We start from the raw sequence: 25,771 nt of genomic DNA on the forward strand, positions 1-25,771 counted from the left end.
AGCTCTCTGGAAATGGAGGTGTTCAAGTCTTGGACAGATAGATGCTGGCTTCAATATTTGAGAGGGAATTTTGACCCTAAAGTTTCCTTCTAGTCTCAGATTCTATGATATTATAGTGTTGTTATACTTAGAGCAATGAAATGGATTTCTCTGGACCTTCATGCAGTCAAAGGAAAAATCTTAAACTGAGTTCTCCTTTGAAACAAAACTCTCCGTAATTGGACTTTCTCCGGTAATCACTAGTGATGCATGTGTATATGTCTGCCTTGGAGAGAATCTTATCATTCTCAGAAGGTATTTGTTCTAAGCATCCTGTTCTCAGGACACCTGTGAAATTGTCAGTGACTGAAGTCCCGTGCTTTGGACGCTTAGAAAATAAATCCTTATTTGCTATCAAGAGTGATTATAAATCATGTTTCCTGAAGTGTGATAAATTGATTATCCATTTCTCCTGATTAGGCAGCAGATGGATTTTTGTTTGTCGTAGGATGTGACCGAGGGAAGATCCTCTTTGTGTCAGAGTCTGTCTTCAAGATCCTCAACTACAGCCAGGTACTGCCCCTGTTCCCACTGGTGGTGGGCAGCCTTACAGCGGCCAAAAAGGTTACCCCACTTCTCAGAATAATTAATTGACAAGTGATATGTGAAATGCTTCTATTGTTCCCCAACCCCATCCTTCTTCCAGAAAATTCTTAACACAGAAATGAATATAAACTTAGAAAACTTCCTTTAATATGCTTCCATTGGGAAGTTTGACCTTATCAGCCTTGTAACTTTCTCACTTCTGCAAGTGTAGGGGTAGAGGGGCAAGGGGCTATTTGACAGGGAAGACAGGCAGACAGTACAAAGCCAGGGAATAAGAAAAATGGGAATCCACCCATACTGTATCTACAGTGATGTATCACTTATTAGCTCTATTGAACCTCAGCATCCTCTGTAAAATGATTGTAACAATTCATATATTCTATGACTGTTTGTAGAATCATATAACTATTTATATAAAAGCTTCTAGAAAAGAGCTTATCACCTGTTTTGTCCCTAGAGTTTTTACTCATTTTTTTCATTCATTCACTCACGCTCATACTGGTATTTGCATGGAAATTTGGTAAAGCAGAAGAATTGCAGTATCAAAATAACATTTATATAAATTAATGTAAATTTCATGTTTCCAAAGTGTTTTGCTCTTTTCAGTCTTAGAGCAAAGCTGTGGAGGAAGTTATTTATAACTCTGCTAACAATTAGGCTAGTGAGGCATATAGTATGACACAACTTGTTTAAGAACAGAGGTCTAATGGAGCTAGAGTCAGAGCCCACGCCCTGCATTCCTCGCACTGAGGTCTTAGAAGGGAATCTGTGGGCATGGGAAGTAAATGATAAAGGGATACATGCCTCGAAAGACTTTGGCCTTAGAGGAGCGGGAGCTGTTGATGTGGTTGAGCCCTTGTCCCTTCTTGCCTTCTCAGTGCCTCATTCATGGTGTCCTTATCTAGGCCAAGTGCCTGGACGTGTGTCCATGTTAACATGTGAAATACTTGAGATTCTCACTCTTAAACGTGCAGAGTAAAGGCAAAGCCCTTGTTGGTTAATTTATATTCTGCATGCCGTTGACTTGTCCTTCTTGGTGATGCATTCCCACAGAATGATCTGATTGGTCAGAGTTTATTTGACTACCTGCATCCTAAAGATATCGCCAAAGTCAAGGAGCAGCTCTCGTCCTCCGACACGGCACCCCGGGAGCGGCTCATAGATGCAAAAAGTGAGTTCGGGAGCCGCCGAGCGCCGGGCTGCACGGTGTGTGCTCTGCCGGCCTCAGCGGCTGGGTTCCTACCTCTCTGCCCTTTATCTGGGTCACAAGTGCTCTTTGGCTAAATTCAATTATTATATTACTTCATGTTTGTTTCTCTTCTGGTTTATATAAAGAAGAAAAAACTTCAATGTCCAAATTCGTGAGGGGAAAAACAACCATTTTAATTTGATTCTTTCTGATTTTTAGTCAATTTTTTTTTTCAGGATCTAGAATCCCCAGTTGTATGTTCCTGAGTTAAAAGGGTTCACATCAGTTTGATTTGTTCCCCCGAAAAAAATCACTTCTGTGTGTCTGAGTTGTACTCATGCAGCCTCGTAAGATGAAAAAGTATAAATATGACATCTCTCTGACCAGAGTGGTTTATCTTGAGGTCCCTCCGCCCACCTGCCTCCCTGCTTCCTCGTGGCAGCGGTGGAGCACCACTCACGTCCTCCCCGGCTTCCTGCTCCTGCACCTGCCCCCCTGCCTGCCAGGAGCTCTCTCCCCCTTCAGTCCCACGGGGAGCTCTGCACTCCAGCAGTTAAGATAGTGGACTCTACAGTCAGAGGCAGGGCTCGAATCGTGGCTCCACCATTTACTAGCTGCGTGACCTTGAGCAAGTTACTTAACCTGTCTGTGCCTCAGCCTCCCTACCTGCACAGTATCACCGACTTCATCAGGTTGCTGTGAGGATTTAATATTCTAAAAACATACAGCACATTGTTTCCAGCACATAGCAAGCACAACGTATTTACCTTGGCCCAGTGCCGTCATAGCCTAACTAGCTTCCTGCTCCCAGGCTCTCCATTATAGTCTCTGGAAGGAAATAACCGCCAGTGGAATCCCCTTTAAGTCATCCTTTTCACCAAGGCACCCCTCATCTTCCTATAAGTACAATGTAGTCCCTGCCACCCGTTGCCCTTTATAGTCTGGTCCTGAAGTTGTCTTAGTGATCTCAGGAGGAAGAGGTGAATGCTGTTTGGTCCTTGCCTCTAAGGCTGTTACCCATGTAGTCAGGGTGACGAGGAGACAGCACCGTGTATAATAAGTGCAGCCATAGACGTAGTACCAGCCACAGAGAGCGATGATTCATCCTCATGTGGGTGTGGGCACACGCATCATGGAGTAGGTGACAGCTCCAGGTGGGTTTGAAAAGATGAATTAATATTTGCAGGTGATGAAGGGAGGAAAGTAGCAGAAGAAATGATTGGTGGATGGAGGCAGAAGGGTGGTGCTGGGGTTCGCTGGTGCTGCTGGAGAAAAACATTCAGGGGAGGGGGAGGGCTGGACGGTACAGATCTTCTCATCCGGGAGGATGCAGTGCAGGACTGCAAGGTGGAGGGGCGGGGGGGGAGCAGGCTCAGATCCCTGTGAGGATGCAGTGCAGGACTGTGGGGTGGAGGGGTGGGGGGGGCAGACTCAGATCCCTATGAGGATGCAGTGCAGGACTGCGGGGTGGAGAGGTGGGGGGGCAGGCTCAGATCCCCAGCTTCTGTGCTGAGAAGTAGCCCATGTTTCTATCAGGATAACAGTCAGGCTTTTCTCCAGAGATTATAATTCAGTTGGTCCAAAACTAGAAATCAAACCACAAATATGAACCACATATATGATTTTAAATTTCCTGATAGCTACATTTTAAAAAGTAAAAATAAATGCAAAACTATACTATCTTTTATTTAACACTAAATCCAAAAGGAAGTCTTTCCGATTTTTTTTTTTTCCACTAAGTCTTTGAAATCTTGGGTATGTTCTGCATGCCTCCAATTTGAAGATCCCAGCGGCTGCATGTAGCTAGTGGCTCCCACACTGGGCAGCACAGATCTAGAATTGGGCTCAAGCATCTTCAGGTCTATACAGAGTCTGGGGGTTCTGGTGTCCAACCGGGCTTGAGAACACGAGCCAACCCTGCTGCCTCTGTTCCATCCCAGTGTCCAGATCCTGCCCACTCTCCAGGTCCCAGCCCACTTTCTGCCTCCTCTGGGAAACACCGGCTGTTTCTGCCCTGTATTTGGCACTTTTCAGTCATACACCATGTGTGGCATGAGCACAGTCCTTCCGGTGAACTTCCATTTCCCCCGCTGAGAAGAGGGTCCCGTGTATATTTCTTTGTTCCCCGGAGCGCCTAGTCCGTTCGTCAGTAGCTGCATTCTGCGTGGTCTAGAAGCACTGCAGGCTCACAGCGTAGAATGCAGGCCTGTGAGGAGGCCCCTGTTACAGAACAGAGAGGCAAGAAAGAAAAGGCTTTCTTCAAGGGCATGCTCCCCTGCCTGACAGACAACACGACCCTCAGTTTATCACGTTTTGTGTATTGATTTGCAGCTGGACTTCCAGTTAAAACAGATATAACCCCTGGGCCATCTCGATTATGTTCTGGAGCACGGCGTTCTTTCTTCTGTAGGATGAAGTGTAACAGGCCTTCAGTAAAAGTGGAAGACAAGGATTTCCCCTCTACCTGCTCCAAGAAAAAAGGTAACCACTTAAGAGTTCATTAAATCCTTTCACAGGTGAGGCTGGCTTTTCCACAGAGGGGCGCTCAGTAGGGTGTGGGCTCAGAGCAGGCAGGTTGCAGGTTTGCAGCCAGGACCTCTGTGGCCCTGCTTCTGTGAGGGCATTTGGGGAGCAGTGGGGAGGTAGGAAGCCCTGACAGATTCGTGGAGAGGCTTCCTCTGTTTCAATTCTGTTTGTTTTTGTGTGGTTGGGAAAGAGTATTCTCAGTCACAGTTCCCTGCGTCCCCAGCGCCCGCCAGAGTTACCCTAGGTTCACCAGTGCCTACAGGTGGCTAGGAGCAGCGGACATGCCATTTCTCTTCCACGGTGAAGTGTTTCCTCTCACCTTCCTGCCCCCTCCACTCTGAACTCTCCTCTGAGTTCTTTCTGTTGGTTCCTTTCCAGCCCTCTTCTCTTAAGAGGAGTAGATACGTACACAGTCCATAGGTAATGTCACCCACCCATGTAGCTTTCAATGACATTTATATGCCAGTAATTTCCAGGTTCATATTTCTAGCCCACACTGCTCTTTTGAACTCCAGATTTGTAAATTAACTGCTTATTTAATCTACCTGCTTGGACATCTCAAGGGCATCTCATAGGTGATAGGCATAGAAATAACTACCCAGGCTTCCTCTGGAATGTTAATGGCAGCCCCTTGCGTCTGGCTGTGTGTGCTAAGAGCCTGGGAGACACCTTCTCCCCGTTGCCCTCCCCCCGACCTGGGGTTCTTGCTGCTGTGAATCACCCCTGCAGAAGTGTGTTTGTTACTGCTGTCACTCCTTCGAGGCTGCCCTGGGTCTCATAAGTCTGTTGAAGTACCTTCCTCATGCTCTCCAGCCCTTCACATGGCCAGAGTGACCTTTCTAAAAGCAAATCTTTGTATCAGTCCCCTGTTTCAAACCCTTCATTGGTTCCCATTGCTCTTGAAGAAGAGTTTAAAATCTTTAATGTGACCCTGCAGCGCCCTCCCCTGACACTCCTTCATAGGTTTGAGCCGTGCAGACCTCCCTTTGATGCCTCCAACCCCTTTTCACTCAGTATCTGCGCACGTGGTATCACCTCTGAAGGAAGTGCCTCCCTCGCCACCAGCTCCCCTCCCTGGCTCTCTGCAGACCCTCCTTCAGAGTGGCCCTCGATGTCTGTCACTCAGTCCCTCAGACTGCCTTCTGTCTGCATGCCACACCCTGCAGGTTTTCTTTGTAACACTTGCTTCTCATTGCAGTTATGTAGTCATTTGTGTGATTATTTGTTTAAAGTACCTCTCCCCCGTTAGGCTGTACATTCCACAGAGGCATGCCTGACTTGTTTTCCACTCTTCCCCAGTAACTAGCACAGACCCGATGCTTGGTAAACATTCCATAAGAATGTGTCTACTGGGACTTTCCTGGTGGTCCTCGGCGGCAGGGGGGCACAGGTTTGAGCCCTGGTTGGGGAACTAAGATCCCGTGTGCTACAACACAAGGCACCCCCACACACACACACAAAATGTGTACTGTTGAAATTCATGATGCTTCACACTTAACGTGTCCCACACTGAAATCTTTTCTCCCTCTCCTCTAAAACACACTCTGTATTCTCTCCCCTGAGTCAACAAATGGTACCTGTAACCACTCAATCCGAAAAAGTTGGACTCCTCTGTGTTTTCTTTTTTCATACCAAATATTTGATACTCAGACCAGATCCCAAAAGTTCAGCTCAGAAATTCCCCCGTGTCCTTTCTGCCTCCTCCTCATCTCCACAACACTGCCGTCGTGAGTCCCCGGCATCTCTCGCTGTGTTATCCTCCTCCTGGCTTTTACTGTCTTCCAGTGACCCGCATCACTAAAGCATCCAAATCGCGATGTGATTTTGCTGCTTCCCCACCGTAAGTGCCCTTGGAAACTCTCCATTTCCAATCTGGAAAAGGTTAACACCTTTGTGAGCAAATGATCCAAGGCCGCCACAGTGTGCTGCCAACATGCCTTCCCAGCACTTACCCCAGCACCGCCCTTTTCACTTCCCCTGCATGGAGCGCTCTGCTGTTTGCTGTACAGGATGCCCCTCTGGGTCTTTGTACCTTCTCAGCCTTTACACATTCTGGTCCTTCAGCCAGTGCCCATCCCTCCCAGCCCTCCTCCTACACAGTTCTTCTGGGCAGCCTTCCTTGCCAGGGAGATCGTGCTGCTCCTTCCTTGGTGTACGTGATGCCCATTTGGTGTCACCATTGCTACGAAACACACATGACGCTGGATCATGCCTGATCTTTCTGTCTTTCTCTCTCACTTGATGCCAACTTCTGGACAGTAGGCTTTGATTTTTATGTTTTCAGTCCTTCCCTACCTCCCAGCGCATGATAGGCTGCCTGTGCTTCCAGGCCCCACTGACATCGGACTTTGCTTTCCAGCAGATCGAAAAAGTTTCTGCACAATCCACAGCACAGGCTATTTGAAAAGCTGGCCGCCCACAAAGATGGGGCTGGATGAAGACAATGAACCAGACAACGAGGGGTGTAATCTTAGCTGCCTTGTCGCCATTGGACGGCTGCACTCTCACATGGTTCCACAACCGGCAAACGGGGAAATCAGGGTGAAGTCAATGGAATATGTCTCCCGGCACGCGATAGATGGGAAGTTTGTTTTTGTAGACCAGAGGTAAGAGTCTGGACGTTACCCTTGGACAGTCTTGGCAGCGGATTTTCAACCTTGAGTAAAGCAGAGCAGACTGGGCCATTGGCTGCCTTTCTTAAGGATAGAGAGGAGGAAGTGATGGGTGGATCTGCTGAAAAATGAGACCTAGTGGGTTATCTGGAGAAGGCAATGGCACCCCACTCCAGTACTCTTGCCTGGAAAATCCCATGGACGGAGGAGCCCAGAAGGCTGCAGTCCATGGAGTTGCTGAGGGTCAGACACAACTGAGCGACTTCACTTTCACTTTTCACTTTCATGCATTGGAGAAGGACATGGCAACCCACTCCAGTGTTCTTGCCTGGAGAATCCCAGGGACAGGGGAGACTGGTGGGCTGCCGTCTATGGGGTCGCATGGAGTTGGACATGACTGAAGTGACTTAGCAGTAGCAGTGGGTTATCATCATAAATACAGAAATTTTCTCCATGTCATTCTTTGGCAGGTAGAGACAGTGAAGTGGGGTGCCTTGATGTCCGTGGCTAAAAGAGAAATAATAGGCATAGCATGCTATCTGAATCTATGGAGTGTTCCATTAATTACTGTAATGTGAATTCTGGGATGTGGGACTTTGAAAAGATTATCTAGTCTTGAGCTATCAATACAGTAGTCATTGGCTATAGTAATCCCATATGGCAATTTAATTTAATCAATTAAAGTTAAATAAAATGTGAAATTAAATTCCCCCAGCTCACTAACCACATTTCAAGTATCAGTAGTCACATGTGGCTTCCCTGGTGGCTCAGCTATAAAGAATCTGCCTGCCAATGCAGGAGATGCAGGTTCAATCCGTGGGTCAGGAAAATCCCCTGGAGAGGGAAATGGCAACCCACTCCAATATTCTTGCCTGAGAAATCCCATGGACAGAGGAGCCTGGTAGGCTGCAGGCCATGGGGTCACAAAGGATTGGATACAATTTAGCGACTAAACAGCAGCAACAGTGGTTAATGGTACCTAAATGGAACATTTCTGTCTCCACAGAAGTTCTGCTGGATAACACTAATCTAGTCCAGTCTCATTCTTTATGGTTGATGAACTGAGGCTCAGCCTGAAGACCAGCCCTCTCCCAGATTCGTAACTCGTTGGCAGTAGACCTGGGCTAAGAACCCAAATTTCCACTTCTCTCTGCTGCTTCCTTACAAGTATCCACAGGCTAGCAATTTTTCTGGCTACTGGAAATAGCCAGCCACTAAATACTAGAAAAGGAGGCAGCCACTTCTCAAGGTCCCTGTGGGCCCCATGATGGGCTTCTGGTCACCCTGATAAAAAAACAGGCAGTAAATTGGAGAAGCTTTGACCTGGAGTTTAGAGTCCTACCACTTTTTTTGTAATCTAAAACAGTTACTACTTTTAAACCTAAAATTTGATGTCTTGAGCTAACAGCCCCTTTGAAAGTCTTTTTCTCTCTCTGTTTTTATAACCCCGATTAAAGTCAGCTTCATGAGAAAGAACAAAACCCATGTAATAAGCCCTCTGAACCCACCCAGCTTTGACCTTGTTTTCATTGGCTGTAGCGGGAGTCATCCACTGCAGAGATCTGTTAATTATCTGAATGTTATTTTCTTTAAAAAAAAAAAAATTTTTTTTTTCCCTTTTAGGGCAACAGCTATTTTGGCATATTTACCACAAGAACTTCTAGGCACGTCGTGTTATGAGTATTTCCACCAAGACGACATAGGACATCTCGCAGAATGTCATAGGCAAGGTAAGCTGCTGGGCTGTATGCCAGGTCTGAAGTTTCAAGTGTCCCTCTCCTTCTAGACATGTCCATGGACCCTTGCAGAGAAATCTGCCCCCGTGAGGTGGGAGTCAGCCAGCCCAGGGACCTACAGGCCAGAGTGTCTGGGAGGAGGGGATGCTGCTCCTTCCCCCAGCCCCATCTACCCCCTTCCAGATAACCCCCCACCCCGACTGCCTAGCAGATCTCTATGCTGGCCAGGGAAATTTCTGGAAGGCATCTCTGGTTCAGAGGGTTTCCCTGGACTATGTAAAGATGTAGTGTGGCCCAAGTGGATCTAATTTTCTACAAATCCCTGCACTGCCTCCTGCATTTTCCTCTTGGTTAATGGCGCAGCCACATACATAGCTTCCTGAGACAGTAGCCAACATTGACTCCCTTCTTTACTCTTTCCTCCATCAGAACTGTTCATTCATCTCAGCCTTGCATCTCCAAAGAGGCCCCTTTCTGCCAAGCCCCTGATGCAGCCCTGGTACCCACCTGATAATTGTGATGGACTTGCCTCTGACCCGCCAATCCATCTTCCATTGCTGTCCTGCTTATGCTCTGACAGACTGAGCCTGCCAATCACATCTGTGCTCAAAACCCCCTGCCCAGTCACCTTTGACAGATGCTCAAGACCCTCCATGTCCCGGCCCTGAGCCACCTCCCCAGCTTCACCTCCCGACCCGATCCCTGTCTGCAGAGGCCTTGTCTTCCAGACACATTGACATCTCACTGTTCCCACCCCCACCCCAGGCCCTGCCACTCCTCGGGTAAGCACTGGGTTCTTCTCTCCTTCCTTTTGGCAAACTTGTGTTCACCCCTGAAGGCTCTGATCACCTCTGCGTAGCTGTCCCTCATTCCTCTCCTGAGGGTGCAAGTCATATCCTGTCTCCTCTTTTATCTCCAGTACTTGGCACATGAAGCATACTTGCTACATGTTTGTTACATGAAAGAATGAGGTTTCTGTGGGTGAGATGCTGCCTGAATCCGGATGTCCTCAGGCTTTGTGATGGGGAGATTACGTGGTCCCTGTGGACTGAGCCTTCTTGTGTGGCATTCACTTCATAGATGAATCCACTTAGATGTCTAGAATGCACTGTTATTTCCTTCATTTCATACTCTCTGAAGAATAGTGACAGGTTCACAACCAAATTGAAAGGCTCAGAAATCAGGTTCTCAGAAACACCCTCTTCTCTGAGGTGCCACCTCCCATGGCTTATTAAAGAGGGGATGGCCTTGAAGCCTGAGCGCATTTAGGATTTGTTTAGTTTAATACATTGTTCTGAGGAAACAATAATGTTCATGGTTTCTTTATATTTTCAGTTTTACAGACAAGAGAAAAGATTACCACTAATTGCTACAAGTTTAAAATCAAAGATGGTTCTTTCATCACACTACGGAGTCGGTGGTTCAGTTTCATGAACCCTTGGACCAAGGAAGTGGAATACATTGTCTCCACGAACACCGTTGTTTTGTAAGTGTCTTTCCTATTTCAGAAGCTCCCTTGCTTCAAGGAGGAATGCCTTGGGGCCCTTACCTGGGAAAGGGGGTACAGGCAACAGCCAGTATCCCATCCTTTACTGTCATCCTGCTAATACCCTGTGAAGCCTCAGGACTGGCAGAAGCCAGAAGGTGGCTAACAAAGGACACGCTTCAGTACTCAGAACTCTCAGGCCCCCGGCTGCCGGGAAGGCTCTTGGAGACAGCAGCCTTTCCTTCCCGACAAAGCAGCCAGCCTTTGAGTTCAAAGGCTCACCAGCCCATACGGGCCTTGGCGGAGGAGGGATGGGGATCTGTGCCCCCAGGCTGGTGGCCTGAGCACTCAGCGCTGCGGAATGCCGCCTCAAAGGCTGCCACCTGCTGGGCGAGCAGGGAAGGGAAGGCCCCCCTCTGCCGCCTGCTCCCCACATCTCCTTCCTGGTGATGTGCAACCCCCACCCGTAGGTAGAGCTGACTGAGGGGCTGGGGTCGGTGCCCTGCCGGCCGCCTGGAGAGGAGCCTCGTGGCAGCGGCGGTGGCTGCTGCATCACCACCCCCGCTGGACCGCACCCTGCATGTGCTAGGAAGGCCAGAGCCCCGGACGCTGTCTGCCGTGTCCTCTGACAGTGAGGAGACCCACTGAGCCACTCAGACACTTCGTTTTCTGGCCTGTCCAGGTCCAGAGTGGACACCGGACACCTTGGCCAAGGTGAAAGGTGCACAGTTCTGGGCAGGCCTGACTCACGTTTCCTTGTTGCTGGGATGTTCACAGAGCCAACGTCCTGGAAGGCGGGGACCCCAGCTTCCCGCAGCTCACAGCGTCCCCCCACAGCATGGACAGCATGCTGCCCTCTGGAGAAGGTAACTATGTGCCACCGGGGCGCTGGGGCTTGCCTGGAGGAGCTGCTTGTGGCTACCACCCCTTGCCCCCGGTGTTTGGGGTCCCTGGCCACCATGTTCTGTGGAACAAGGGGGGGGCCTCGCGGGAGTGATCACTAAAGACGCTGTCATCTCACTTTCTCTGTTGAGCTTGAAATGCTGGGAACTTGGTTTTGCCTTTACTGAGGCTGCCTGAACGCTGGAAGCCCATGAAACGGCCAGCTCCTTGCTGCGTGTGCTTTCCTCCACTGTGTTGCCCAGCAGCTGTGATGTGAAGGGCTCTTCGGTCACAGCCACTGGCTCCTGAGGTGGGAGGAGGGTGTCTGCCAGCACCTCGGTGTGAGCTGTGCCGGGCCCCCTCCCCCAGCCCGGCCTTGGCCGCCGCCCCGTGCACCTGACTCCTTCCTGGGCCTGCTTGCATGGCTTCAGTCCCCCTCTCTTCATCGATGAATCCTACATCCAGTCCCTCCAGGTCTGTTCCTCCAGCTGCCTCCTGGAGTCCCACAGGAGGCACCTATAACTCAGCATGTCCACGTTGGTTTTCAGCACAACAGCAGCCCCCTACCCCCAACCTGGTTGGTTAAGCCAGAAACCATGACTCCTGCCTCTCTCCCATTATATGGAAACACGAAATCCTGCCCCTTCTATCTTTAAACCTCCCCATCACTGCCTCCCCCATCTGTTGCCTGGATTATTGCAGGTAGTTTCCCAGCCCTAGTCTCATGCTCCCCACTCTGCGCCCCCGTCCTCCACTACAGTTCGCTCCTGTGCAGCAGTGAACTTCTCAGTAACCCCCATCTGAGTCGGTCCTTTGGTTATCCCCCGTGGGTACGGCTCAGATCTGTTAGGGTGGCGTCCAGGACCCTTCCTGGTCTGACTGGTACCTGCTTCTCCGTTTCATCGCTCGCTCACTCCATCATCATCGTACTGAGTTTCTTGGCGTCGCCTCCCAAGCTGTGCCCTCTTCAGGGCTCTTGTGCACACTGGTGGCTGTGCCTGGAATGCTTTCGCTTCCTTTCCTCTCTGCCACCCTGATTCGTGCTCCTCTCACAAGACTCAGCTCAGTTAATCTCTTCCAGGAAATTGCACCTGGCCCCCCCGAATGCCTGGTGCCCCCCTGTCAAACGTATCACGGTGTGCTCCAGCCCTTGTCTGTCTTACATGTCTCCCCCTTAGACTGTGAGCTCCTTGAGGGCAGGGATGCCGACTTAATCTCTGTGCCCCTGGCCTGCAGCACAGTGGTGTTCAGTAAATGTATGTGGCGTGCATGAGTAAGTAGAGGCTATATATCAACATGTCTGATCCTGGAAGGAAACGTGAGCTTTTTCCTGCTGGAATGCCCTTTCCTGAAAAGCCATGGCTCTAATGTCCTTCGGGCACAACCCTAAGGTTGAACTTCAAGTGGATCATGGGAAGAACTGGTTTTAATTCAACACGCAATAGGGTCTTCTCCCTCGGTTTGCCCCTTTCCCACTCTCAGATTCCTCTGTTGTAGGTGGCCCGAAGAGGACCCACCCCACTGTTCCAGGGATTCCAGGGGGAACCAGGGCTGGGGCAGGAAAAATAGGTCGAATGATTGCTGAGGAAATCATGGAAATCCACAGGCAAGTAACACCTAGCTGTTCCCTTAAACCAGTGTCCTCCATGCTGCAGCATTTTGCCCCCCACCGGGGATGATTTGTTGATGTCCGGAGACGGTTTTTGGTTGTCACACCTGAGTGGGAGGTTGCTGCTAAACATCCAGGGGAGAGAGGACAGGGATGCTGCTTGCTAAACATTCTACAGGACGCAGGACAGCCCTCCCAGCCTCTGACCCCTGAGAGAGAATTTTCAGTCCAAAATGTCAGTAGTGTCAGGATTACGAAGTAGTGCCTTTAAATAAAGAAGCTAAACCCAAACAGGTCAGAGCTAAAGGGAACTCTGGGAAGCTCAACTTTATTACTTTGTGTATGCCCCAAGGAGCTTCCCAGCAGATAGATGAGCACTAACATCACAGAGCTGCAGAAGCAGAGCCGTGAACTGCCGTGATCTGGGCCTGACACTTCCAGTCAAAAAGCTGCCTAGGATTAGTAATAGAGGCCAAGCTAATCAGCTGGTAATAGAAATTTGTGTGGGTGGGCCTCCTTTTCCATATGAAAGAGGAGACCCTCAAGTAGTTTACCTGAGTTTGAGTCCTGGGCCTCTGTTTAGGAGAGTCACTCAAATTCTTGGACTCTGTTGACTTAAATCATAAAAGGAAGGCAATTATCTGTCTCCCCCAGATTGCTCTAGGACTGTGAGAGAACTCAGGAAAGTTCCTAGAACTGACATGTGGTGTCATGTAGCGACAGAAACTGACATGTGGTGAGTGCTCAAAAATTGTTAATTAAATCTAAGTCTTTAAGAGTAGTCATTGAGTGGGAAGCAGTAATTATAAGTCCATTTGAATTTAGAGAATGGAGAGGGTGGAAACCAGGTCCTTGGGAATGCAAACTTAATGGGACATAATCAGAGGATCCCTGCTGCCACTGGATTGATTCTCTGAGGAGAACTGGAAGCTGGCCTTGTTTTCTAATTGGCCACAGAGGGGCTCTTATCCCAGTGGGTAGCACAGTTCTGTTCCAGCCCTTCAGGAAGGACAGATGTGGCTGCTTCAGTCTGTTTCAGGAAGGAGAGGTGGGTGGTGTGGTGTGCAGTGATAATGTGGTGCTGATCAGCCACTGTGTGCATACCCAGTGCTTTGCTTGAAACCATCCAAGAATAGTATAAAACAGCCCTTGAATCTTTGCGAAGCCTATTTTCTTCATGATAAAAGCAAAAACGAAGATTCCTTGGGTAGAAGCAAACGAGGAAGGGTTTGAACTTGGCTTTAGCTGAGTTTTGTGATGAAGGTGTGCGTTCCTTCTAGAAAAGACAGCCATGTACTCGAGTGGGCATGTGAGTGGCATATTCAGGATGAAAAAAAAAAAAAGGCAGGCCACATGCCTGGGCAGCTTCTTTGTAGGAAAGAACCACAGAGTTGTGATGGGAGATTGCTAAGAATTCCAAGAAATGATGCTGAGAAGTTGAAACTGGAAGAAAATGTGAAGACCCTGAGCATTGTAGAGTGATGAGCAATGTGTGTTAGTAAGCCTCAAAGTTGGATTGGAATAGGAAGAGATGAAGGTGAGCATGCTTAATGACTCAAAATGAGGCCCACTCTAGAGTGATAATTGTGCCCAAAAGAGAAGTCAGTAATTTAAGGACTAGATATTGAAGATGAAATAAGTAATGATGAAAAGGCAATTCCAAGATAAGGAAACTGGGGCAATAGTGGTTCCACAGATGTAGGTAGGGAAAAGTAGGAGACATTCAATAATTTTTTCAATACGCAATTAGTAGTCATCTGTGTGAGTGAAGAATACCTGGTATATAGTTGTATCCTGCCTTTGAGGAGCTTATGGTCCAGGGGAGAGAGAGAGAGAGAGAGAGATCTTGTTTACTCAGCAATTACAGAACTAGGCAGTACAACCAAGAGCCCAGAGTCTCCTGGGCAGTGGAGGGGTCCCAGGGTCACCCAGCATCTGCATTCATCCATCCATGCAGGTGCCAAGAGCCTGGTAGTCCCACAGCTGCATTCAGGTCTCCCTTAGACTCTAGCTGTGGTGCCAGGTCCTGGTCTCCCTTCCTGAGGTTCTTCAGCTTGACACGAGTTTATGTGGATTTATAGTTCTAAGGCTTTCCCTCTGTAAACCTACTATGCTGAGAAATAAGCTAGCTGAGAAGGGCTTGAACCTGTTTTTCATCACCTGTTCCTTAGACCATGACGGCTGTGAGTGTAAGACTAGTTTCTAGGCGTGGCTGAGCTGCCCCAGCACCCTCCACCTCCTGAGTCTTCACTAGCTAAGCAGTATTTGTGGGTTAGAGGATAAATCATTTGCTGTGGAGTCTAGTGCATCTATCAGAGATAGAGGTTGGACTTCTAAAGTTCTGCCAATCCACTCTGAGATCTGGCTGTGAGGAAATTGGCCACCTACTTGAAATCCACAAACCTGAAATCCAGACCTTAATCCAAGGGCTTTGTCAGTGAGAAGCTTGCCTCCAGGATTTTCTAGATCAGGTGCTGATGGGATAAATCCAGCTTATCACCCATAAATAAAGTTTTATTGGAACACAGCTACACCCATTCATTTGCATATGGTCTTGGCTTTTTTTTTCCCAGCTATAGTGGCAGAGTTCAGTAGTTGTGACAGAGGCCATATAGCCTACAGAGCCTAAAATAATTACTCTCCTATCCTTTACTGAAGGCTTGCCAATCCCTATTCTAGATCTTCTCACCTCCATCCCTCAACAACACACACACACACTGCACTGAAAAAAAAGGAAAGGCAATGTAACTAACTCCTCTTTTCTCTGACAGGATAAGAGGGTCATCGCCTTCCAGCTGTGGCTCCAGCCCATTGAACATCACAAGTACACCTCCCCCTGATGCCTCTTCTCCAGGAGGCAAGAAGGTAGGGCTAACGACTCTTAGACTAAGGCCCTTCTTCATGTAGAGAGCTCTTGCCCAAGTTGTGAAATACTGGAAATGGGAGTATGTAATAGTGGTTGCTGAAACAAGTAGGACCCTTTTTTCCTTCTTGAAGTAAATGCATCTGTGTTAGGTGAGGCACAAAACCCACCAGTGGACCAGGGAGGCTTGCGTACATCCTTAGAGGGTTTATCCCATGTGAGCAGAGGCAGGCAGAAAGAGATCGTTGTAAGGATTGGAGAGCTGCTAGTCCATTGCATGGAAGGAAGAATTCAAGAGCTCCCATGAAGGAAGGATTCGCGGGTATGTCAAACTACCTAGTTCTCTGCCAGGAGTCTTCAAGGGAGAAAGTGTCTAGTGCAGGCCCTGGAAACAGTGCTGCCAGTGGTGCTTTGGAGGGCAAGTCATGCCTGTGCAGCTGCAGGATACTTAGGGATCTGCCTGGTTTTCTCTGATGGGACAGCATTAAGTACAAGTAGTTCATCTGTTGCCAGCCCTAAGGAAGAACTGACCAGAAGACTACATTATAAATAGTCTTAGAAACCAACAATCTGTTTTCATTTTTGGAGCTGAGAGTTTGTGAGCCTAGGCCAATGTTAATTGTAAATCATAAATCTATTTATAGTGTCTGATGTTAACATAGGTTAGGATAACCCAGAGGCCAGCATCTTGAGACACAAAGTCTTCCTTCCCCTATCTCCCAAAACATAGACACAAAGAATTTACCCAGATTGGACTCCTAAGGCACAAATTGTATCAAAAGCAGGGCATGGGTTTTCAAAACTTGGCTTCTCAGAGGCTCAGGTTACCAGGAGCTGTGGTGCTGCCAGGTAGGGTGGGGCTTGGAAGGGGGCCAGCTGATGAGAAAGATAAGGTCAGGACTCCTGCTTCTACCAGGGTAGCTTTATTTCTGTTTTATGATGTGTGAGTCTTCCATAAAAATTTTTATTTGGAAGAAGGTTTGAAAGCCATTAATGGGGAAGAGCACATTTGGAAGAGAGACCTGGGTTTGAAGCCTACCTTTGCCATGCACTGGTGTGTGCCCTTATATAATTTTTTAAGCCCTTGATTTCTCTATAATGAGGCTAATAATAGGCTAGGGCAGCCAGCATCTTTGCACATTAAGTCCTGTTATGAGAGAATATACGTGGAAGTGCCTGGTTGGTAATGACTTGAGTATTGCATCCACAGATGAAGTCTGGGCTGGGCACAGCCCCCGCCACTGCTCATAGGTGAGCTCTTAGCCGTGTTTTGTTACACTGCTAGGTCCTTCTTCCATACTGGATCTACCATCTTAGTGAGGTATCCTTTTCTCTGGGTCTTAATTCAACTTTTAGGCACTTGACTTTCTGGTATTACCAAGAATCCCACTATTCTATTTTGGAAGGTCATCACTTCAGTGCTTAAATATTACTCAGAGAACTTTCATATACAATCTCTTATTTTATCCTCACAACCTCATAGGTGGAAAAATCCAGGCTACCAAATGGTATATGACTAGCCCAGAATTTAATAAGTATGGCCCCAAACCAAATTCAGGTCTCTTGACTTCTGATTCTTTTCATACCAACAACTGCCAGAGATCTGAAAGTATACTGTATGTACATCACAGAGCGCAAGTATTTTTGAGGCATTTACGGAAAGTTTCTTTTTCTTTGGACTTATAAAAATGGATCTGAGAAGAAATTCTGAATGTATTCTGAGTCAGCAGCAGCAGAACTTATAAGAAGGGCATCTAAACAAGACAGAGTTTTAAAAGACAGCGTTAACTATGTACCAAAGCCAAGAGACTAAAGGTGGCCCCGGGCTTCCAACATTTCCCAGTCACTTTCAAACTGGGCAGGTCCAAAAATGAGACATTTGGCCTGCCAGTTGGCTTAATTAGGGTCAAGTTAAAAGGGGTAAGGTTAGCAAGCCTCAGATTCCAGGAGATTCTGGACATCCAGAGGCACCAAGGCAGGGTCAGATAAGGCCAAAGTTCCCTAAACATCATTTGTGGTCTTCTGGTGGGGGTTAAGGGAGGGGGGAATCTTTTCAGGGGTCTGTGTGGTCAAAAGAATTTTCATAACAATGCTAAAAGTTTTTTCTGATTGTGCTGTTATGTGAACTGACAGTGCAAAAGCAATGTTGGATAAAACTGCTGGTGCTTTTGCAAAAAATCAGGCCTGTGGCACCAAACTGTATGGACAGTCACTGTATTTCACCACCATATACCCACAATAAAAAAACAATAAATTTAAAAGCCAGTTTCATTTAAGAATGTCCTTAATAAAGCAGTAAAATAATTTTATAAAATCCTTGAGTAAATCTTTTTAATAGTTACAGAATGAGACGTGTGCTTAAAGCACTTATGCTGCACACCAAGTATGATGGTTGTCTCAAGAAAAAGCACTTGTGCGACGGTTTAAGTTTTAAACTGAACCAATCACTTTTTTCATAGGACACCATTTTTACTATTGCAAACTATGGTTTTTCAGACTTGGGTATTTAGCATACATTTTCTTGAAAATGAGTGAACCTGCAACTTCCAGGAAGAACAACTGACAAGTGATAACATTTTAGTTTTCAAGCAAAAGTTAGAATTTGGGGGAAAACTTGTATCTACTGCATTGAGCTCGACTGCTTGCCAAAACTTAAGATATTTCTGATCACAGATAATATTAACAGTGGTGATGTTTTAACGTTATACAATGAAGTGTGTCAACATTTGGAAGATCTGCATAACTCAGTAAACCAGTATTTTCCAAATGACCAATATAAGATATTTCAGAATCGTGTGAAGGTAAAAAAGATCCATCCTAAATACCAATATACACCAATGGATTTTTACAGAGTACCAAAATTTCATTGATATGGTTTCAGATTCCACATTGTGCCTTATCTTTTAAGAAACCTCCACCTGCTGAGTTCTGATGTAATATCAAAGAAGAATACCATGGTTATTTGAAAAGGCCATTAAAGTACCTCCCTTTTCCAACTGCCTGTTTATGAGAGGTCAGATTTTCTTCAGATATGTACTTCAGACAGCATATCTAAACAGATTGAATGGAGAAGCAAGTGAGAATCCAATTAAATTCTGTTAAGCTAGACATTCAACTTGCAAAATATATGTGTGTGTGTGTATATATATATATGAAATGATACTTGCAACTTTTATTTTGGAAAATCGTTTTTCATTAAAATGCTATTCATGTTCATGTGTAATAAGTTTATTATACTTTTAGTGGTTTTACCTTCAGATATAGTAATACTGATAAATATAGCCTATATAAACAAAAGTTCTTTGGAGTCCTTAATCATTTTTAGAGTGTAAAGTTCTTCAGCACTTTTTCAGAAAGTTGAACTGTGGAGATAAAGTTGTAATGCCATCTACTGGCAAGGCCTGAAATCACTGCTTCTCCTGAAATCTAGCTGCTACCAGTTTCCTCACCCACATCCAGATACCTCTCAGAGGTGCTTTTCTGTGAGATTCGGTCATGGGAGGGTGAAGAGGGTAGACAGTTGAGGGAAGACAGAGTTCTTCTACTGAGGAGTGGTAATAATATTCAGTATTTCTCAGTAGCCTCTCTCAGAGCTTAAATCACTGGTTACTAATGTTGGCCCCTGTGGGGCAACTAATGATGATCTACTTCTCGTGTGTTGTTGTTCATTTGTGACTCCTCAAGCTGTGTCTCTTCCCAGTGTAACAACCCTTTCCTACCGATTCTTCAGCAGCATCTGTTGCTGTAAGGAATCTTACTCCCTAACGGGGGAGGGGCCCTGCCCACCTGAGTTCATTGAGATTTAGTCCTTGGCCTTAGAGAAACATGTCAACAGCATGATCCAAGGTAATGAGTGCTCTAGGGATTTTATTCAGCCTTTAAATTGCTTGTGTGGGCTGACTCGAGTAAAGAGAATACTAGTTTGGGGGAGAGGTTTTCTCCTTACTGTGACCATTCCTAATAGTCTCTGGTATGAAATCATCCAATAAGAAACCGAAGCCACCTGAAACTTTTTCTCCTCACCTTCCTCTTTTCAACACAATTCATTTTCTTGGTGACACTGCATAAAATACCGACTGAAACTGTTGATGACATGAAAACTTCACTTTTGTTTGTAGATTTTAAATGGAGGGACTCCAGACATTCCTTCCAGTGGCCTACTACCAGGGCAGGCTCAGGAGAACCCAGGTTATCCATATTCTGATAGCTCTTCTATTCTTGGTAAGTAGCATTATTATTTCTATTGCAGTGAGCTTGCAAAAAACATCTGGCATGATGTCAGTTTTAAGAACTGAATGTACAAATCAGTTCTAGGTAACCTTGTTAAGAACAAAGTAAAGGTTTAAAATTTATTTAAATCTTTACTTCAAAGTTAAGTTTAATGGTTGGGTGCTGGTGGGGGTGTCTCTGGAATTCAAGAGGGGTTTCTGGCAGCCTGGACACAGGCTTTCTCCCAATGTGTGGACCATAATCTCTTCAGAGGGAGAGCTCATGGAGGTTCAGACAGAACCTAAAAGGGTGATCAAAAAGCATTTCAGAGGGTATTGAAAGTCACTAAGCAATGAAGAATTTGCTTCTCCCACACTACCCATCTTTTTCTCTACTTCTCTTTCTAGATCTTTTTCCTCTAATCTCTGAAAGTCGCTCAGTTGTGTCCGACTCTTTGCTGCCCCATGGACTATACAGTCCATGGAATTCTCTAGGCCAGAATACTGGAGTGGGTAGCCTTTCTCTTCTCCAGGGGATCTTCCCAACCCAGGGATCGAACTCAGGTCTCCTGCATTGCAGGCAGGGATTCTTTACCCGCTCAGTCACAAGGGAAGCCCAGGAATACTGGAGTGGGCAGCCTATCCCTTCTGCAGCGGATCTTCCTGACCCAGGAATCGAACCGGGGTCTCCTGCATGGTTTCTTTCTATAATTCCCTCCTTATAACTAGTTATATCAGAATAGTAAAATGAGGTCAACTCATACTTTTAATCTTTATTGAATTTAAGTAGTTCCTTCTTAAAAAGTTGGGTCTTCCAGCTGAAAAACACAAATATTAAAAAAAAAAAAAAAAAGGCAAAGCAACCTTCTTGCCCTACTGTTAAGTTTAACTTTCTTATTAAAAATGTACTTAGGTGCTTGCTTTGGCAGCACATATACTAAAAAAAAAAAAAAAAAAAAAATTGGAACGATACAGAGAAGATTAGCATGGCCCCTGCGCAAGGATGACACGCAAATTCGTGAAGCGTTCCATATTAAAAAAAAAAAATGTACTTAGGAACTGCTTACTAAAGTTACCCGCTTACTAAAAGAATCACTCACCAGTCTTTATCTCCTCCCACAGGTGAAAACCCTCACATAGGCATAGACATGATAGACAACGATCAAGGCTCAAGTAGTCCCAGTAATGATGAAGCAGCAATGGCTGTCATCATGAGCCTCTTGGAAGCAGATGCTGGGCTTGGTGGCCCTGTTGACTTTAGCGACTTGCCATGGCCGCTGTAAACACTATATGTTGCTTTGGCGACAGCTACAGTATCAAAGTGCATTACTGATGGAGTTATACAGTCTGTGAAGCTTACTGGATAAGGAGAGAACAGCTTTTATGTACTGTCTTCATAAAAGCCATCTCAGAGCCATTGATACAAGTCAATATTAACTATGTGTAACTTCAGAAAAAGTGGAACTAAAGCCTGCTCCAGTGTTTCCTCATCATTGATTATTGGGCTAGCTGTGGATAGCTTGCATTAATTGTATATTTTGGATTCTGTTTGTGTTGAATTTTTTAATCATTGTGCACAGAAGCATCATTGGTAGCTTTTATATGCAAATGGTCATTTCAGATGTATGGTGTTTTTACACTACAAAGAAGTTCCCCATGTGGATATTTCTTATACTAATTGTATCATAAAACCGTTTATTCTTCCTTGTAAGAATCCTTTACTATAAATATGGGTTAAAGTATAATGTATTAGTTAAATATTTTTAATAAATGTTTCCCTTGTTCTATAAATATTGTTCACATTTCAAATAATTAAGGAAAAAATGCTATAGGGCTAGATCATTGATTTTCCATGGTGGGTGTTTATGGACAATCCACACCAAAAACATTTACAGTGCCTTTCTGGTTTTCATAAAAATTCTAGGACATACATAATTTTCCTGTGTCACTTGTTTAGCTGTACTGTAATTTTAGTTTCTGTGAGAACAACGATATTACTGCTTAAACACAAACTTCAAGTCCTCTGAAATTACAAACTCAAGATTAGACAGAACAAACTGGCTCCTCTAATACAACTCCTCTCTATTACCAGTTGTATGGCTTCAGACATTAAGTGAACCCAGACTGAAAGCATCTAAATACTTCTGATTTCTTCTTGAACTGAGTCACAAAATATTAAGAAACAAAACAAAAACATGCATGAACAATTTGCTTGGCAGAACAGCATAGTATAATGAAGAAAGCACTGAACTAGTATCAGAATTTGGCTCTGAAACTTAAGGTTACTATAGAACCTAGTAAAAGTACTTTATATCTTCGTATCCGGTTGTACTAGAAAATATTCCCTTTTCAGCTATAATGATGTTTTGGATTTATAGTATATTTTATAGTTAGTGGAGAATATAAGTGCCTCATCACACATATATCAAACGGGAGTTCCTTGAGCTACTTCCTGGTTTCTAATTATACTGACACCAATAAAACAGGAAATCTGCAAAATACAAGACTGAAAATCTGGTCAAGATGGTTATAAAGATCAGAAACATTAAAACAATGGAATTTTATTTTGATGAAAAACGAGTTTACAATCATTTAGTAAATGAAGAGCAACACTTCATTTTCCTATCCCATAACTTTCAAAAAAATCATTAGTAAATAAATATCTGTGAACAGATTAAGGGTAAGGCAGACCGGATAATAACCCACCTCTGATGTTCACACTCCCTGCATGTGACACTTGAAAAGGATGAAAACGGCACTGAGATAACTGATAAGATATGGTTGAATCTCATCCTCATCATTCAAATAAGCCCAGTGATACTCATTTTTTGCTCATCATGGGCAGCAAACTATATACATTTTACTGAAGGAATACTTTGATAGAAGCACTTACTTAAATTATATTGTGCATCACAACTATAAAAATGGCTTGAACAGTTCCACTTAACCACCATTTATAAAGTGCAACTATATAATGTTCTACATTTTATCTGGGGTGTGATGAATATCAATCTAGACAAAGTACCCCAGCTGCCAATTTCCACCACTTCTGGAAAGATCTAGATGTGTGAAAAAGGACTGTCCCCCATACAAAGAACCCATTTCACAAACCTACTGGTAAACAAATACATTTATATAACTGGAACCTCAAGATGCTAGAGTTGTACTCATTTAAAAAACCATTCAGCTACCTTTGGTCTTTAAAAAAAGCCTACACTGCAATATCCTAAACATCGTTCTGTGCATCTCGCAATGAAGAGCGTGGCCTTGCAGTGCAGGATGAGGAGAGTACAGCGTCACTGTGAAGAGTAGCATGCTATGGTTTCAAGAAACATCACTGTCACAGCATTGGATTCTGTGCGTCAGGATCGAGGTCATTGTTGCCAGAAGGGGGATGGATGGGTAGAATATCCAGCTCATCCACTTGCGGAGTCGGATGCATGACTACCAGCTGGTCCTGGGGAATGTCTGCGGCAGCGGCGGCAAGGTTGGTGATAGATTTACTCTTAACACACTGAAAGTCTACGTGCCGGCTCTTTCCTTCTTCCTTCTCCCAAGACATTCGAATAAAGGGTCTTTGGACATAGTTGTAAATCACTTCGGGGCGGCCCCCAGGCCTTTTCTTTACTTTTTCTTTGTAGGTAGGATAACCTGAAGGAGAGAAGTTTTTAAAAACAGGATGTGCATACACACACCTATGCGCACGTGCATGCGCGCGCGCGCGCACACACACACACACACACACACACACAGGTCCCCACATTCCTCATTCAATTTAACCTAAAGAGGGTTACTCTAGTTCTTGAACAAAACATAGATTAAAATAAAGAAGGAAACCAATATTCTCTTTGGTCATTAGTTCAACAGCAAGAAATTGAAATCCTACTGATATAATTCACAAAACTTCCCACCAACCACCAGAAAAACTTTCAGAGAGCATGGTGGGGCTGGGTCCCTAACACAATGGGAAGTAATCCAGTGTATCATGGGCTCTGGTTGTGCACCCTTGATATCCCTGATCCCTTCCCCCACAATTATTTGGCCTCAGGGCCTGCAATTTACTGCCATATAAGCCTTCTACTTTCTTTAAACCTAAATCTCATCTTTACATCATTTTGGGTTTTTTCTTTCCTTTTTACTGTTTAAGTGGCAAGAAGCTGTAGCGATCTCCAGCTTCACTGATTCCAGGTATTTCTGTGTCTAGGTCAACAAAGCCAATATTTTAACCTCTATATCATTTAAATGTTACTACTATGAACAATCAAGTTCATTCAGACTGGCAATTCCAAAGTAGCATGGACCAGAAAAAAAAGTTGCCTGCCATTTCAGTAAATAGAAATGTGGTGGCCATCAAGTCATCTGCCCCTGCAGCCCACCCCCGACCCAAGGGTGCCCCTGAGGGGAATTCAGGGTGGAAAAATAGCCCTAGATAGTTAAGATGTGTATCAAAGGAATAATTTCAACAAGCCCAGACTTCTGCATTTCCCTAAAGGTAGAGAGGCACTAAAATCAATACTTGAGATGTCTGCTTTTTGTGATTAGCAGTAATCTTTTGATCATTGTTTTCTCTTCTCCCAGTTAAAACTCCTACATATGCCAGCTCCTCCCTTACCTCCTTGGAACAGTTTCTCAGGGCTATCTGAGAGGCTATATCCAAGGCTACAATTGAAAGTAAGGCCACTAAATAAAACATAATTCTGAACTTCCAAGTTGTGCAACACTTTTTTTTCAGTAGACACAGCTTTCCCAGTAATTATACATCTTCCTTCTCTTAGATCATAGTCACTGAAGAGTAACAACTGGTAACAACCATCCCAGTCTTAGGAACATTTCAGTCATTTACCAATACGGCAGTTTGTCTAAAGATATACTTTCCTTAGATGCTATCACAAGTTCCTTCTCTTTCCTACTAGCATGAATTGCTAGTTTAGACCAAGTACTGGAAAACATGGTCTGTAAAGGGCTAGACAGGTGTGTGGGCCATATGGTCTTTATCACACCTATTCAACTATGCCATAATAAAATGAAATCAGCCACAGACAATGCATAAATTAATGAGTATGTCTATGTTACAAGAAAACTTGATTTATAAAAAATATGTACTGGGTTGGATTTGGCCTATGGGCCACTGTTAAAATCAGAAAAAAAATCCACATAGGCCTCACACAGTCAGGGTTCAATTAAGGATTCCTGCATAGGAGTTTGTTATGCAGGCATCACTGGCAGCTAGTATATTTAGCCATGTGTGGAGAGTGTGTGTGTGTGTGTGTGTGTGGGTGTGGGTGTGTGGTTGAGGTGAGGGAGGCACAGGGGCAAGCAGGACTAAACATCTTCTAAAGACCTATAGAATGTCTTCTTCGTTTCATACTTCCAATTACCATCTGAAGGGCAGCTCTAGAGGTCAGAAAGGTTTCCCTTTCTCTATTCCCTTGTCCCTGATTGCTCCAGGACTATTAGAACGTCCTTAAATTCCCATCTCATTGTATTCCAATCTCTTCTCCACACTGAATCACTTTTTTTTTTTTTCTTAACACAAGTATAATAATAATATTACATCTTTGCTTTAGAACTACCAATGGTTTCCTCATGCTTAAAGGGGAAGGTCCATACTCCTTAGCACAGTGTATCAGGCTTTTTTAAACACAGTTCCAACCCACTTGTTATCAGTTCAAATACCTGCTAGGGGCCTGCTAAAGTAATTCCCCCTCCAGTTACAGTCTCTTTAACTTTGAAACCAAGCAGCTAAAACTCACTGTTTGCAAAATGACAGAAGAGGACATAGACTGGTGAAGCTAATGTGCCCTCTTTTTAAACCCCAAATTTCCACCCCTCCCCTTCCTGCAAAGACCTCATTTCTGGTAATTCTTCCCTGTATGTCTCAGGAGTCCCTCATCTTCATCTCCAACAGCTCATCTGATCACTGATCTGAATACCGTAATCTTTGTAATCACCATCACAGACACAGAAAGTACTATGTGCTAGGCCCTATTTAAAGTGTTCTTCATGGATTAACTCATTCTACACTCACAGTGACCCTATAATGTATGTATTAATACTCTCATTTTAGATGAGAAA

At 45.1% G+C, this 25,771-nt stretch overlaps 2 protein-coding genes and 1 pseudogene across 18 annotated transcripts in view; 2 read left to right on the plus strand and 1 right to left on the minus strand.

Annotated features, from left to right (window-relative positions):
• Nucleotides 1-21,487, plus strand: part of ARNTL (aryl hydrocarbon receptor nuclear translocator like) — a 108,448-nt gene extending 86,961 nt beyond the window's left edge. For 7 of the 9 annotated variants that reach the window (XM_025266664.3, XM_025266668.3, XM_025266666.3 and 4 more), the window contains 11 exons: nucleotides 460-552; nucleotides 1,639-1,756; nucleotides 4,106-4,255; nucleotides 6,660-6,906; nucleotides 8,536-8,642; nucleotides 9,984-10,134; nucleotides 10,912-11,000; nucleotides 12,514-12,622; nucleotides 15,397-15,490; nucleotides 19,607-19,709; nucleotides 20,819-21,487. In XM_025266664.3, coding sequence (XP_025122449.1) covers nucleotides 460-552; nucleotides 1,639-1,756; nucleotides 4,106-4,255; nucleotides 6,660-6,906; nucleotides 8,536-8,642; nucleotides 9,984-10,134; nucleotides 10,912-11,000; nucleotides 12,514-12,622; nucleotides 15,397-15,490; nucleotides 19,607-19,709; nucleotides 20,819-20,979 — 1,422 coding nt within the window. In that variant the 3' untranslated portion in view covers nucleotides 20,980-21,487. Of the gene's footprint in view, nucleotides 1-459; nucleotides 553-1,638; nucleotides 1,757-4,105; nucleotides 4,256-6,659; nucleotides 6,907-8,535; nucleotides 8,643-9,983; nucleotides 10,135-10,911; nucleotides 11,001-12,513; nucleotides 12,623-15,396; nucleotides 15,491-19,606; nucleotides 19,710-20,818 lie in introns of those variants that run through there. The other 2 variants (XM_025266669.3, XM_025266673.3) reach the window with 2 other exon arrangements.
• On the plus strand, nucleotides 20,618-20,734 carry LOC112579774 (annotated as a pseudogene).
• Nucleotides 21,488-22,241: 754 nt separating the features above from the next.
• Nucleotides 22,242-25,771, minus strand: part of BTBD10 (BTB domain containing 10) — a 74,526-nt gene continuing 70,996 nt past the window's right edge. For all 9 annotated transcript variants that reach the window (XM_044929561.2, XM_044929560.2, XM_044929562.2 and 6 more), the window contains one exon: nucleotides 22,242-23,347. In XM_044929561.2, the coding sequence (XP_044785496.1) occupies nucleotides 23,037-23,347 (311 nt within the window). In that variant the 3' untranslated portion in view covers nucleotides 22,242-23,036. The remainder of the gene's footprint in view (nucleotides 23,348-25,771) is intronic.

This window comes from Bubalus bubalis, chromosome 16 (assembly GCF_019923935.1).
Source record: "Bubalus bubalis isolate 160015118507 breed Murrah chromosome 16, NDDB_SH_1, whole genome shotgun sequence".
Lineage (NCBI taxonomy): Eukaryota > Metazoa > Chordata > Mammalia > Artiodactyla > Bovidae > Bubalus > Bubalus bubalis.